Raw genomic sequence first — 14,371 nt, 5'->3', positions numbered from 1 at the left:
CCCAAAAACTCAAGACCAAATTGAATCGAAATCATTAAATGGAATCAAACCAAATCAAGATTTTAAGCTTTCATGTTATTTATTGCAATTTGCCACCAAAATAACTTAATAGTCTGAACTAGCACAACCGAACCAAACCAATTTTCTAAATGTCTCAAGACCTCACATCACATGTTATCGTTGGAAAAAGAAAAAAAAGATTATCCAATAAGACAATAAGGTGCAGACCGTTTTTATCTGGATCAGAAAATAATACACACAGGAGTACAAGAAGAAGATAAGCAGAGAAACCAAACCTTCTTCCTATTTGTAATGAGCTCATTATGGCTAACTTTGGTCTTTCAACTTCTCCATGAACTATTAGGGAAATCATATCTTTTTAACGATCTGAACAACATCCTCGTCCTCCAGCTCGTGTTCCTGAGGTACATATTGAAACAAAAGACAACCAGAATATAGGGTATTGCAATGAGTTTACCAAAAAGATATGAATCTGAGAAATAGTAACTATGGAAGCTTGGCACTTTTCAAGTTAAAAAGTTATCGAGTTTACAAGAAGACTGACCCTTCCAACTCTCTGGGGCTTGTGTTTGGCACTGGAACCCCATACTAAAGCGCTGCATAGGGAAAAACAATACTACTCATAAGCGATGCTCTCGAGCAAGAAACTAATAAACAGAATATGGATAAGTTATATTTACTTACTACTTGAATTGTTTAAGCATGTCTTTGTGAATCCGGATGCAGAAGTCCTCGACAGTCCTCTTCTTGGAAGATAAGATAACAGGGTCATCATAATCCGGATTCATTGCCTTTGGCTTGGTGTAGATTCTTGTTAGATTCAAGTATTCCCATATCTTATCGAGAAGACCATCAAGATTCCACTCCAGATGCGCACTGCAGGATTAGTGTTGTTATATATACAACTGAACAAGTAACCTGCCCGGGAGATTAATAATAATTACCTGATAGGACAGTAATGAGGAAGTTTGTCCAAAATTTCAAGTTCCTCGAGGGTGATTTGATCGATCTTGTTGATAGTATAGATACAGGGCATATAGATCCGACTGCCCTCGATGACATCGATGAGGTCATCAGCGGTTGCATCGTAGCGCAGAGTGATGTCTGCGTTGTGCATCCTGTATTCACTGCAAATCGCCTTTACAGTGTCGAGGTCAAGGTGGGTGGCAGTGACTGTAGACGTAAGATTGATACCACCTTTGTCCTTTTTCCTGAACGTAAGGTTAGGTGGCTCCTTGTTCAACCTATATCATCGTTGGTGTAAGAATTTATACCAGAACTGAAGAAGTATTGGGGTGTATGACTATAAAGGGTTATTATATCTACCTTATTCCGAATCCTTCGAGCTCTTTTTCAATGAGACGCTTGTGAGTTATGGGCTTTATGGCATCAAGAACTATTAAGATGCAGTTGCAAGTCCTAGCAGTACTTATAACCTGGAAAATAGTTAATCGTCAAAAACGAACCAACGAGGATCAAATAACACCAGAAGGTTTATGCACGACTATTTACCTGTCGTCCTCTACCTTTTCCGTCCTTGGCACCCTCTATAATACCAGGAAGATCTAATAACTGCAAGGCCATTAAATAGGACACACAAAGGAGAATCATCAACATCTAATGAACAATTACAACAAGTTATAAAAAAGATCAAGTAACATTGGAGTGTATGTCAGGCTTTAGGCTCAGGAAACGAAAATTAAAGGCTAGGACATGTCATTTAGAAGCCAATTATTGCATTGTCCTTCAAAAAACTTCCAAGACATAGGATAGAAACGTGAGCACATCATCTTTCTCCACAAATAACAATTGGGCATAGATATAGGTGCCGTACCTGAATTTTAGCTCCACGGTATGTAATAACACCGGGAATGCAAGTCAATGTTGTGAACTCATACGAAGCAACCTGGAAAAAATTCAGAAACTTAGAAACTAGAGCACACAGTTGTCACTCCAATTACACGCAAGAGCAAAAAGTGACATTGACAACTAAATAAAAGGAAATGCAAATAATAATAATAAAAAACCTCAGAAAACGTTCCGGTGAGCTTGTTCAAGAGGGTAGATTTGCCAACGGAAGGAAAACCAACAAGTCCAACTCTAGAATCTCCGCTTTTAGTGACATCAAAACCTTCGCCAGCAGCAGCGCCACCACCTTTGGTAGGTGGTGCAAGTAGGTCCCTTCGTAGCTTAGCAAGTTTGGCCTGCGAGAAGTGGATCAATGTAATTTAGAGAAAAGCTAATGGCGCGGGGGAAAAGTACCAAAAGATTCCAATAAATAGATGAGAGTATGGAATCAAATTTCCTGTCTGAGTTAACATAAATCTATTGAAGCTTTTAGCAGTCATCCATGAAATAATTTAAAGTTTGCTTAAGTCGTCCATAATATGGGAGTTGATAAAAAACCTAACGGTTTAGACCACAAGTTACAATACTTGTCCATGTGTCTATACAAACATATGTCACTGCAACATGAAATATACATTTGAAATATACAATTTTAAGCTACAAGAAAAAAAAACACAGGAAAATGAAATAGATAATGAGGAGCAAAAAAATGAACCTTTAACAAACCGAGATGATGAGCGGTGGCTTTATTCTTCTGTGTCCTCCCCATCTGCCACATATTCAAAACAAAACCATATTTTCAGATTTACAGCTCTATGCATCCTAAGAGCACAAGTAAAGGATTGGAAGAGAAAATGACCTCATCTTCGATTTCTTTGATCTTCTGCATAATAGTCGACATTTTTGCTGGGAGAGCTCACACGGAGATAGCGTGAAGGCAACAGTTTAACGCGAGAGAGAACACCGGCAATCAGATGTCGAGAGTGACGAGAAGAAAGCAGACAAATCCTCCCAGGGTTTTCTTAGAACCGAAAGTGACTAGAACTGGGCCTGATCCAACACGATCTTGGGCCCAAATAATAACTAGATGATATACGAAAACATTTAGTTTGGTTAAACACTGTTATGTTACAAAAAAAAAAAAAAGAAAGTTAAACACTGTTCTGGTTTCTGAGTCTAGCTGAATTCAAAGTCAGTTTAAACAAATTCCAATGAATTTATACAACAACATACTGCAACGTTTTCAGGCAGCTTCTCCCCTCCTAAACCAGTTTCTAAAGTCAAGGGTCAAGGTGAAACTGAGAACGGCTATCCTTTAGCTTCTTCTTGGGATTGGCCATGCTGCTTCTTTCTTCTTCGGATTGGACTTGCTTTCTAGGCTTCTCCACTTCTGGTTCACTCTAGAACAAAAGAATGATCCAGAACATCACAGTGTGTTCTTACTCTTTCTGCTTCTTTTTATCGTTGCTGCTTAGCTTCTTCTCCTGCAACTTCATTAACGCAGATATTAACTCTTTTTCAGCGACCAATCAGGCTTGATACCTCTTTATGCTTCTCCTGATTGCCACACCATCCTTAACTAAACCCTTTTATCTGCAGAAGCAAATCGTCTAATACTTCATAAATCTGTTTCGCCATGCGGTGAGATATATCCTTGGACAAAAAGACATGAACATCGTTATCAATCTGAATCCAACTACGTCCCGGTTCTTTGACCACACCATCAAACTTCATTCTTTCTCTTACCTTCTTCGCATCACCCCACATACCCTTTGACGCGTAGATATTAGAAAGCAAAGTAAACGACCCACTGTCCGTTGGATCACACGCAATAGCCATTTCAGCAGCATGCTCAGCTAACTCGACGTTTCCAGTCTTTGCGCATCCGCTCAGCAAGCTCCTCCATACTATAGCAGGTGGTTTTTCCGGCATTTTCTCAATTAACTCCCGTGCTTCTTTCAATCTACCAGCACGGCTTAAAAGAGATACCATACAAACATAGTGTTCGGTTTCCGGTTCAATCCCAAGTCGGAGCATAACCTCAAACTGCTCAAGCCCATCTTCCACGAGACCACCATGGCTGCACGCTGATAAAACTCCCACAAAGGTGATGTAGTTAGGCTCTATTCCTTCATTCATCATTCTCTCCAGCATCTGAAGAGCTTTTTGGCCTTCTCCGTGATTCGCATAAGATGAGATAACAGAGTTCCAACAAACCACATCTCTCGAAGATGCTGAACTAAAAGCCTTATAAGCATCTTCGGGACTTCCGCATTTGGAATACATATCTAGTAGAGCATTTGTGATATACGAGTTACGTTCCAAGCCTCTTTTCATAATCTGGCAGTGGAACTCTTGACCTAATTGAAGACTTGCCAGGTTACCAGCTGCTGTAACCATGTCGGCAAAAGTAAACTCATCAGGTCTTTCCCTTGATAACTGTAGTTCTGAAAAAAGATTGAGAGCTTCTTCGTTCTCTGATTGTTGAACATAACCTGAAAACATTGAGTTCCAGACAACAAGATCCTTCTCTTCCATCTCATCAAACACAAGCCTAGAATCCTTGATGGAGTAGCAATTTGAGTAACCATCAATCAAAGCACTTGCAGCGAATATATCTAAGTTTACACCATATTTGAACATGAGTCCATGGATTTGTCTGCTAAGTTCCAAGCTTGATAAAGAAGCAGATGCACGTAGAAGGCTAACAAAAGTCAATAGGCTAGGTCGAATCAGTCGTGACCTCATATCACCAAAGATGTTGAATGCATCATGTAGCTCACCCTGCGTCCCAAGTCTCGAGTAACCTTCAATCATTGCATTATATAAAACCACATCATCACCGCCGAAAAGATCAAAAACTTTTCTGGCATCGTTCAAACAATCGCATTTTGCGTACATGTCGATCAAACTGTTGGTCACATAGCTATCATCGCCAAGATTGGCTTTGATAGTGTAAGAATGAACATGTCTTCCATATTCCAGAGCATGAAGTGACGCACAGGATGTGAGTATGCTAGAGCAAGCATACATATCTGGTTTCAAACCAGACTTCGAGATCCCGGAAAACAGTTCCATTGCTTCCTTATGAAGGGAGTTCTGCTTATAACCAGACAGTACTGTGGTCCACGATGTGATGTCTGCATTCCACATCCCATCGAATAACTTACGAGCTAATGTAACTCTTCCACACTTCACATAAGAATCTATAAGCACATTCATCAGCGAGGCATCCATCTCATGTCCATGTCTCAAAATGTTCGCATGAATCTGCTTCCCACCTTCCAAAAACGAAAGTATTGAACACGCACTTAGAACCGTCGAAAGGATGTAACCATCAGGAACAACGTTACTCTCCATTAGTTGATAAAACAGCTGCAACGACACATAGCTTCTTCCCATTTTCGCATACCCTTTGATCATAGTCGTCCAAGTCACTGTAGATTTCTCTGGTAAAGCATCAAACACAAGCCTCGCATAATCAATATCACCTTCCTTGAGATAAAAACCAATCAACAAGGTGCCAACGTAAACATCCCGATCAAACCCACTCTTAAAGATAAAACTCTGCAGCTGAAACACCATCGAACGTCCACTATTAACATGTAAGCAAGCTTGGATGAAACTCGACAAGATATACTCGTTGGGGCTGTTTTTTCTACTTCTCCAGTACTCTAAGAAAACCGCCAAGGACTCTTCGTAAAGCCCGTGATGGTTACAAGCTGAAACCATGGTAGACCAAGTAACCAAGTTTCTATCTGGCATTTTGTCGAACACCTTACGTGCATAAACTATATCACCACCTTTGGAATACGATTTCATCAGAATGTTGTTTAGATACGTGTCTAAATCAAATCCCGAGACAATGATCTGGCCATGAACTGCATTGTGATGGAGCGATGGATCATCAGACGCATTAAGCTGCAAGAGACGAGCAAACTCGCGCCTTCCGCGGATTCCTAATGTAGAAGGAAAATCAATGTTTATAAACTCCAAGAGACGTGAAGCAGAAGAGGACGACGAAGAGTAGAAACGTATCGCTTCTTGCACTTTACGCAAGCAGCAGCCATGGTTTCTCATTTTACTGAGAAAGAGAGAGAGGAAGAAAGAACAGTGTTGAGAAACAACAATTTCATAAAATAAACATTCTGCCGTTTTGCTATTTTAAGTTAAGAAAGGACGGTGGATACGGTAACTAAAAACGGCACACGGTTTATCCTCTACCAACTCATGGAAAAGTCACAAGACCATTGTAGGATGACACTCTGCTCCACCGTATTAGCATTTGGCTGGCTTGATGTTCCTCTAGAAGCCTTAGCGCATAGAACTGCTGATCCAGGAACTAATTCAAGACCATTGTTACATGATGATGAGTTAGGACGAGCACATACACAGTGGTAATGCTCCATGATTGTTACTTCGAAACAGAGTTTTGTCTCTCTCCGTGGTTTTTGATCATTTGTTACTTCACATATAGGCTTTAAATCGTCTTTCAACTAATTGGGATGCACGTGGTGAAGCATACATTACGCTCACCTTCCATGTTCTATAGCTTTGGACTAACGTGTTACAAATGCAATTCAGAATACAAGAGAAAAAATCCAGCTAATTAAACAGTAGCAGCAATAACATGTACCAACTCATACGACTTGGAAACTCTAAGAACAACATCAAACCACTCAATCTCACCACAAATATCATATACCTCATGGCTTCCAAGGCTAACCTCTGCGCACCAAATCATCTTGTTCTTAGAACCACTTCCAGGAACAAAAGTATCCCACAAAACAGCCATCTTACCACCATAATCCGCCAAGCTAACACGGCTGTAACATAGAAACTTAACCAACCTTTCCAAACCCATCAACTTCCTCCAGAATCTTCCTTTATAGTCATACCATTTGAACTCTCTATCCCTTTCGTGATAATACAACAGTATGTTCTTTATCACACAATAAGAAACCCACGCCCGACCCATATCCATTTCCGTTCCCATCGAGTCCCATCTACCTTCTCTATAGTTGTAAGCCACGTGACTCGCACCTCCTAACAAATGAAACTTACCTTCGATCCCTACGCTCTTGTACGCAAGTCTCTCGCATCTCCCATGACTTGCCACTGACTCCCAACTTTGAGTATTTGGATCGAACACCTCAATACAGTTCAGTGAATCGCAATCTTCGCAGCCTCCTGCTACGTATATTTTCCCATCAAGAACACTAGCAGTGGGGTAGTTACGAGCCACACGCATGGGAGGAGCCATGCGCCACGTGTCAGACCGACAATCCAAGAAGGAGACTCTGGAGGAAGGGGCGTCGTTGATAGGACCTCCGATAGCGTATATGTTCGAGTCCACAGTGACCACACTCGACCAATGAGCAGGAGGAGGAGGAGCATGCCTAGATGAAACCGGGACCAGTAAATGGCCACCTGAGAAGTTTGTTAGTTTACGATCTGGGACACGGCAGAGGGTGAACCATCGGAGGTTGGAGTCGGTGAGTGAACGTAAGCACACGTAGAGACAACTCTCTGTGCGGTGGAGGAAAGACCGGGTCTGGTATAGTTCAGCTGAAGCAATGAGAGAGCGGAAGCTCTTGGAGACGAGGGAGAAAGTTGGGTAGTAGAGTCTTGAAACGCGGCTTAGGAAGCTCAAAAGTATGTCATTGGGAAGGGACAGGCTCGTGGTGGTCGGAGGAGAGACCATCTTGTTCTGCTCATGCGGTGGTGCCTCGTCGTTATTCATGGAGGCGAAAGTGTTTAATTCTCCTAGTGGGAGAAGAGAACAAAACCTAAACGCCTTGCGTAGTTAGACCATTCGAATCTTGTGTGTGTGTTTTATAATTCAGTGACGTATAAAGAAACTATTTAGTCTCTTCAAAGTAGTCTTTTTTCCAAGCAACCTTTAAAATATGGTATACAAAAAGAAAAATGTTGGAGCAGTCAGAGAAGACTCTATAAACAAATGTTTTCACAAGTTTGACTCAGTCATCAAAGACAGCCTTGGCCAAAGGACCATACAAGTCTCTAAAAATATATTATTTCTGCAACTTGACCACTCATTTTTCATCAGTGACAAATTCCAAAGGGTAGTACAATACAGTGGCAGACCTAGGATTATGCTTAACAAGTGATTATATAAAGTTATGAACCTAAAGAGATTATAGGATTGCCATATGCCATTACAAGTGAAATGATGTCTATTGCCCACGACTACAAAAAGATTATTCATCAAACGGTAGTAGCAAGAGCATAGTCAACCCTGCATGACTTGGAGACTGTAAGCAGAGTGTCATGCCATTCCACCTTGCCCCAAATCTCTTCACTGTTGCGTCTTTCAAGAGCAATCACTGCACACAAAATCATCTTGTCCTTGAATCCAGTGGAAGCCAAAACCCTCTCCCACAAAACAGCCATCTTCCCACCATAATCCGCCAATCTAGCAATATAACGAGGGAACTTAGGCAGTCCTTTAACACCCTTCAAACCCTTCCAGAGTCCTACCTTAGTGTCATACCATTTGAAACCTCCATTGTATTGGTAGAGCACGTTGTCAATCACCGCATAAGAATACCATGGCCAACTCGTATCCATCTCCCATCCCACCCTTCCCTAGGCTTGTAAGCCAAACCATTACCGCGTCCAAATATGTATACCTTTCCATCAAATCCTGCACTTTTGCTTACATAGTTACAGCCACATATCTCAGTGCCAGGGCTTGACACAAGCTCCCAAGTTTGCTTCTTTGGATCGAAAACCTCCATCCACTCAGAGGAACTGCTGCAGTCTTTGCAGCCTCCTGCTACATATATCTTTCCATCGAAGACACTGGTGACAGGGTACCTCCGCTTTACCAGCATGCTCGGACCCTCACGCCACCTGTTGGACCTGGAGTCCATGATCAAGACTCTAGAAGAGGGGTCCTTGTCGTCGTTGATAGGTCCGCCAATGTTGTAGATATCTGAACCAACTGTCGCTAGACCCGACCAGTGCACAGGACCAGAATGGGAGGTTGGGATCTTCGCTAAAACATACCCACTGGACTTCTTCTTCAGCTTCATGGTGTCTTCATTGGTGGTTAGGGTTTTGTCAGGTTTCCGGCAGAGGGTGTACCAGCGAGGGATAGGGTCGGGATGGGACTTTAGGCACACATAGAGACAACTCTCCGTGCGGCCTATAGACGAGCGGGTCTTGTAAAGCTCAGGCGAAGCGAGGAGAGATTGAAAGGTCTTGGAGACGAGTGAGAGAGTTGGATAGTACAATCTCGAGACGCGTGCAAAGCAGCTGAGTAACAAATCATCGGGAAGCGAAGGGTTTGGGGTCACAAGCGGCGGCTTCTTCTTCTTGGTTGTACTCATCCTCTTCCTCTTCTTCTTCTCCTCGGGAGACGACATTGTCGGAAAGAACAATCGATCAAACTCCGCACTGTCTCTTTCAGAGCTACTAGTGAGGGATAGTTCAGTTTATGGGCTTAATGGGCCTGAAACCTAGGTTACACCGTGTATCAGTTGTGGGCTCCGTTTACTTGTATCCCATCTTAATGGGCCTATATTAGTACACTATAATTTTGGGTATGAATTAATATTGCGGAGTACATATATGTATTTGGGCATTTAATAGTATAGATAAATAAAATAATAAATGTAATTAAGAAGCGAGAGACGCGACGAGAATTGAAACAGATCTAATCACCGACTCTCGCTCGTCTTCTTCTCTTGCTCTCGCATCCACCCTCTCTGGTAATGCTACTGCACCCCTCACCGTGAACTGATCTGATCCCGATCCGAGGTGAATCTCTATTTCTCCTCCTCCTCATTGTACGAATCTCGATCTAACCGTCAGATCTGTTTGCGATTTCGCTTTGGATTACGTTTTTTTGCATTTGCGCTGTGAAATGACTCGTTTCCTCTTTCGTGTTCCTCTGTGATCTAGATTGTGAAATGTTGACGAAGTTCGAGACGAAGAGTAACAGAGTTAAGGGCCTCACCTTCCACCCTAAGCGACCATGGATCCTCGCCAGTTTGCACAGTGGTGTGATCCAGCTCTGGGATTATCGTATGGGTACTTTGATCGATCGGTTCGACGAGCACGAAGGTCCAGTTCGTGGTGTTCACTTTCACAATTCTCAGCCTCTCTTCGTCTCCGGAGGTAGTATATGCTTCGTTATTCTCAACATTACATTCATCTAGATTTTGAGCTACAAGTTCGTATTTATTAAAATTTTGATCAGTCTGCTTAGTAGTGTTCTCGATTTACAGATCTAGCTTTGAAGAGGATTGTTTGTTGATTTTCGTCGGTTTATTGGATCCAATGTTAGTCCAAGCTGTAGTGATAAATGCTTACCATAAGTTAAATTTGTTGCATAGAATATGGATTCTTGATAATTGGACGTAGTCAATTGAAATCAGATCTCATGTTATGTGTGCTTACTAGTGTTATGGACATAAGCATGAAATGAATATATGTAATTGCAGTTTTCTTACGATTATTTTCTAATCCTTGATGGCATTGACAACATTGTGTGTTTGCAGGTGATGATTACAAGATTAAAGTTTGGAACCACAAAACACACAGGTGCCTCTTCACCCTTCTCGGCCATCTCGACTATATCCGCACTGTCCAATTTCACCACGAGAACCCGTGGATTGTGAGTGCTAGTGACGATCAGACTATCCGCATATGGAACTGGCAGTCACGGACTTGTATCTCTGTGTTGACGGGCCACAATCATTATGTCATGTGTGCTTCTTTCCATCCTAAAGAAGACCTGGTCGTATCAGCATCTTTGGATCAGACTGTCCGTGTCTGGGATATTGGTTCTCTTAAGAAGAAGACAGTATCTCCTGCAGATGACCTCATGCGATTTACGCAGATGAACTCTGATCTTTTTGGTGGTGTTGACGCTATTGTTAAGTATGTCCTCGAAGGTCATGATAGAGGAGTTAACTGGGCTTCTTTTCATCCCACTCTTCCTCTCATCGTCTCTGGTGCAGATGACCGCCAAGTGAAGCTGTGGCGTATGAATGGTATTTTTACTTTCGAAGTCTCTCTTTTTTTTTTATAAACCTTCATTTGGACACTAAACTGCAGTTCTTATAATAGCGGAGCTGATGTAATTGATGCGTTCTTTTCAATTTTATTGCAGAAACTAAAGCTTGGGAGGTGGATACACTGCGAGGTCACATGAATAACGTTTCGTCTGTTATGTTCCATGCAAAACAGGACATAATTGTATCCAACTCTGAGGACAAAAGTATTCGTGTCTGGGATGCTACCAAGCGAACTGGAATCCAAACATTTCGCCGGGAACATGATCGGTTCTGGATTCTTGCAGTACACCCTGAGATTAATTTACTGGCAGCGGGGCATGACAATGGTATGATCGTGTTCAAACTTGAGAGAGAACGTCCTGCATTTGCTGTGAGTGGTGATTCTCTGTTCTATGCCAAAGATAGATTTTTGAGGTACTACGAATATTCAACCCAGAAAGATGCCCAAGTTATCCCTATAAGGCGTCCTGGTACACCAAGCTTGAATCAAAGTCCAAGGACTCTATCATACAGTCCGACGGAAAATGCAGTTCTGATCTGCTCAGATGTGGATGGTGGTTCGTACGAGTTGTACATCATACCGAAAGATAGTGTTGGCAGGAGTGACGTTGTGCAAGATGCGAAGAGGGGGACAGGCGGTTCTGCTGTGTTCATTGCTCGTAACCGCTTTGCTGTTCTTGAGAAAAGCACCAGCCAGGTACTAGTCAAGAATCTCAAGAATGAGGTGGTTAAAAAGAGTTCTCTGCCTATACCCACAGATGCTATCTTTTATGCTGGGACTGGAAATTTGCTTTGTAGATCAGAGGATAAAGTGGTGATATTTGACCTTCAGCAAAGGCTTGTTCTTGGTGAACTTCAGACACCGTTTGTTAGGTATGTTGTTTGGTCTAATGATATGGAGAATGTTGCTTTGCTCAGCAAACACACTATCATTATTGCCAGCAAAAAACTTGTCCTTCAGTGCACACTTCATGAGACAATACGTGTGAAGAGTGGAGCTTGGGATGACAATGGTGTCTTCATCTACACAACTTTGAACCATATCAAGTACTGTCTTCCTAATGGAGATAGTGGGATCATCCGAACCCTGGATGTCCCTATCTATATCACCAAGGTTTCTGGAAATACAATCTTTTGCTTGGACCGGGATGGGAAAAACAGGGCAATCACCATCAATGCAACTGAATACATTTTCAAGCTTGCACTGCTGAGAAAGAGATATGATCATGTCATGAGCATGATAAAGAACTCCCAGTTATGTGGACAGGCTATGATTGCTTACCTGCAGCAGAAAGGATTCCCTGAAGTTGCCCTCCATTTTGTTGAAGACGAGAGAGTCCGATTCAACCTGGCTCTTGAAAGCGGCAACATCAGCGTCGCTGTTGCATCCGCTACAGAGATTAATGAGAAAGAGCAGTGGTATAGACTTGGGGTGGAGGCTCTTCGCCAAGGTAATGCTGGAATTGTTGAATTTGCGTACCAGCAGACAAAGAACTTTGAGAGGTTATCTTTTCTTTACCTCATTACCGGTAAGTTGGACAAGCTTTCAAAGTTGATGAAGATTGCAGAAGTCAAGAACAATGTAATGGGTCAGTTTCACAATGCTCTCTACCTAGGAGATGTTAAAGAGCGTGTCAAGATACTTGAGAATGCTGGTCATTTGCCTCTCGCTTATATCACTGCTTCGGTTCATGGTTTAACGGACACTGCTGAGCGACTTGCGACTGAGCTAGGAGACAACGTGCCCTCGTTACCTGAGGGGAAGACTCCATCGCTTCTAATGCCACCATCTCCCGTCATGTGTGGTGGTGATTGGCCTCTTCTAAGAGTGATGAAGGGAATATTTGAAGGCGGACTTGAGAGTGCAGCCAGAGGAGGGGCTGTTGATGAAGATGAAGAAGATGTTGGTGGTGATTGGGGTGAGGGACTTGACATGGTCGATGTTGATGGAATGGAGAACAGGGACATCGAAGCCATTTTGGCGGAAGCAGAAGGAGCGGAAGAAGATAATGATGAAGAAGGTGGATGGGGTGAACTTGAGGGCTTGGACCTCCCACCAGAGCTTGACACTCCTAAGGCCTCTGCTAACGCACGTTCATCCGTCTTCGTGACACCTACTCAAGGTATGCCCGTAAGCCATATTTGGAGCCAGAAATCCTCCCTTGCTGCTGAGCAAGCTGCAGCTGGAAGCTTCGACACTGCAATGCGTCTGCTCAACAGACAGCTTGGCATAAAAAACTTTGCCCCTTTGAAGTCGATGTTTATTGATTTGTTCAGTGGCAGCCAAAGCTACCTGCGTGCTTTTTCTTCATCTCCTGTGGTTCCACTTGCCATTGAGCGTGGATGGAGCGAGTCAAACAGTCCCAACGTCCGTGGCCCACCAGCTCTTGTTTATGATTTCTCTCAGCAAGAAGAGAAGCTCAAATCTGGCTACAAAGCCACAACAAGTGGAAAATTGACTGAGGCTCTTCGGCTCTTTCTCTCTATCCTCCACACCATCCCTCTAGTGGTGGTCGAGTCAAGAAGTGAAGTCGATGAAGTTAAGGAATTGGTCATTATCGTTAAAGAATATGTCCTCGGTCTTAAAATGGAGCTTAAGAGAAGAGAGACGAAAGATGATCCAGTGAGGCAGCAGGAGCTCGCGGCTTACTTCACACACTGCAACCTCCAACTACCTCACTTACGACTTGCGCTGTTTAGTGCAATGGGAGTCTGCTACAAGTCAAAGAACCTTGCTACTGCCTATAACTTCGCCAAAAGATTGTTGGAAACAAACCCAGTGGAGAGCCAGGCGAAGACGGCTAGACAAATTGTTCAAGCCGCTGAACGCAATATGACTGATACAACCGAGCTCAACTACGACTTCAGAAACCCGTTTGTTATATGCGGGTCAACCTATGTCCCAATCTACAGAGGTCAGAAAGACGTTTCCTGTCCGTACTGCACCGCCAGGTTTGTACCAAGCCAGGAAGGAAACATATGCGGGGTCTGTGATCTTGCAGTCATTGGCGCAGACGCATCTGGTTTGATATGCTCGCCGTCTCAGGTCCGGTGATCAATTAATCATCCTCTTCAAACGTCAGGTAAGTACTAGATGCTCTAATAACGGAAGAAGATTGTTGAGCTTTTGGTTTTTGTGATTGTGCGCTTACAAAAGTCTTATTTGTGAATTTCTTCGTTGCAGGTTCTGTTGCTCTTTTGAGTCTTTCAGTTGTTTCTTTATCTTAGTGACAACGCATGAGAGAACTTTAGCTTGCTCTATAATTTGTTTTGTTTGGTTTTATATTTACATTCTCCAGAACATTTCAATTACGTTTCTTTGGATTTTAAATGTCGATCAGTATGATGATAGAATAATAAATATAGACGAATTTTGCTGAGTTTTGCAATGTTTTGCATTTGTTTCTCAGAGATGTTGGTAATTTTGACTTATGCGTATTTGCTATTCCCTTATT

At 42.6% G+C, this 14,371-nt stretch overlaps 4 protein-coding genes and 1 pseudogene across 5 annotated transcripts; 1 reads left to right on the top strand and 4 right to left on the bottom strand.

The window, feature by feature from the left end:
* Positions 1-119: 119 nt before the first annotated feature.
* On the bottom strand, positions 120-2,931 carry LOC106350954 (developmentally-regulated G-protein 3-like). Its single transcript, XM_013790776.2, has 10 exons — positions 2,729-2,931; positions 2,585-2,638; positions 2,049-2,225; positions 1,856-1,927; positions 1,534-1,593; positions 1,348-1,457; positions 966-1,265; positions 706-897; positions 566-617; positions 120-420 (listed from the first exon to the last, which is right to left on the bottom strand). Exons 1-10 carry the CDS (start codon positions 2,768-2,770, stop codon positions 370-372), a joined length of 1,110 nt encoding a protein of 369 aa, XP_013646230.2. The 5' UTR covers positions 2,771-2,931; the 3' UTR covers positions 120-369.
* A 402-nt stretch (positions 2,932-3,333) lies between these two features.
* LOC106349518 (pentatricopeptide repeat-containing protein At4g39530-like) lies at positions 3,334-6,235 on the bottom strand. The gene has a single exon (XM_013789505.3). The coding sequence runs from the start codon at positions 5,947-5,949 to the stop codon at positions 3,445-3,447; it is 2,505 nt and encodes an 834-aa protein (XP_013644959.2). The 5' UTR covers positions 5,950-6,235; the 3' UTR covers positions 3,334-3,444.
* Positions 6,236-6,375: 140 nt separating this feature from the next.
* On the bottom strand, positions 6,376-7,789 carry LOC106349519 (F-box/kelch-repeat protein At4g39580-like). Its single transcript, XM_022688048.2, has one exon. The coding sequence runs from the start codon at positions 7,610-7,612 to the stop codon at positions 6,479-6,481; it is 1,134 nt and encodes a 377-aa protein (XP_022543769.2). The 5' UTR covers positions 7,613-7,789; the 3' UTR covers positions 6,376-6,478.
* An 80-nt stretch (positions 7,790-7,869) lies between these two features.
* LOC111198783 lies at positions 7,870-9,326 on the bottom strand (annotated as a pseudogene).
* A 156-nt stretch (positions 9,327-9,482) lies between these two features.
* LOC106349517 (coatomer subunit alpha-2) lies at positions 9,483-14,296 on the top strand. Of its 2 annotated transcripts, none has more exons than XM_013789504.3 (5): positions 9,483-9,654; positions 9,799-10,014; positions 10,398-10,892; positions 11,012-13,999; positions 14,101-14,296. In XM_013789504.3, the coding sequence occupies exons 2-4, from the start codon at positions 9,807-9,809 to the stop codon at positions 13,969-13,971; spliced, it is 3,663 nt and encodes a 1,220-aa protein (XP_013644958.1). In that variant the 5' UTR covers positions 9,483-9,654; positions 9,799-9,806; the 3' UTR covers positions 13,972-13,999; positions 14,101-14,296. The 2 variants fall into 2 exon arrangements, with proteins under 2 accessions (XP_013644958.1, XP_048590870.1); XM_048734913.1 differs by having other exon boundaries at positions 9,516-9,683.
* Positions 14,297-14,371: the final 75 nt, after the last annotated feature.

This window comes from Brassica napus, chromosome A6 (genome assembly GCF_020379485.1).
Source record: "Brassica napus cultivar Da-Ae chromosome A6, Da-Ae, whole genome shotgun sequence".
Taxonomy (NCBI): Eukaryota; Viridiplantae; Streptophyta; class Magnoliopsida; order Brassicales; family Brassicaceae; genus Brassica; species Brassica napus.
The sequence above is the reverse complement of the archived record's forward strand: the minus strand, read 5'-3'. Positions and strand labels throughout refer to the sequence as shown.

Coding starts and splice junctions, on each gene's coding strand:
- LOC106349517 (XM_013789504.3), top strand. CDS start 9,807: ATGTTGACGAAGTTCGAGACGAAGAGTAACAGAGTTAAGGGCCTCACC. Junction 10,015..10,397: donor GCCTCTCTTCGTCTCCGGAG/GTAGTATATGCT, acceptor GTGTGTTTGCAG/GTGATGATTACAAGATTAAA. Junction 10,893..11,011: donor GAAGCTGTGGCGTATGAATG/GTATTTTTACTT, acceptor ATTTTATTGCAG/AAACTAAAGCTTGGGAGGTG.
- LOC106350954 (XM_013790776.2), bottom strand. CDS start 2,770: ATGTCGACTATTATGCAGAAGATCAAAGAAATCGAAGATGAG. Junction 2,639..2,728: donor TCAAAGAAATCGAAGATGAG/GTCATTTTCTCT, acceptor AATATGTGGCAG/ATGGGGAGGACACAGAAGAA. Junction 1,928..2,048: donor TCACCGGAACGTTTTCTGAG/GTTTTTTATTAT, acceptor AATTTTTTCCAG/GTTGCTTCGTATGAGTTCAC.
- LOC106349519 (XM_022688048.2), bottom strand. CDS start 7,612: ATGAATAACGACGAGGCACCACCGCATGAGCAGAACAAGATGGTCTCT.
- LOC106349518 (XM_013789505.3), bottom strand. CDS start 5,949: ATGAGAAACCATGGCTGCTGCTTGCGTAAAGTGCAAGAAGCGATACGT.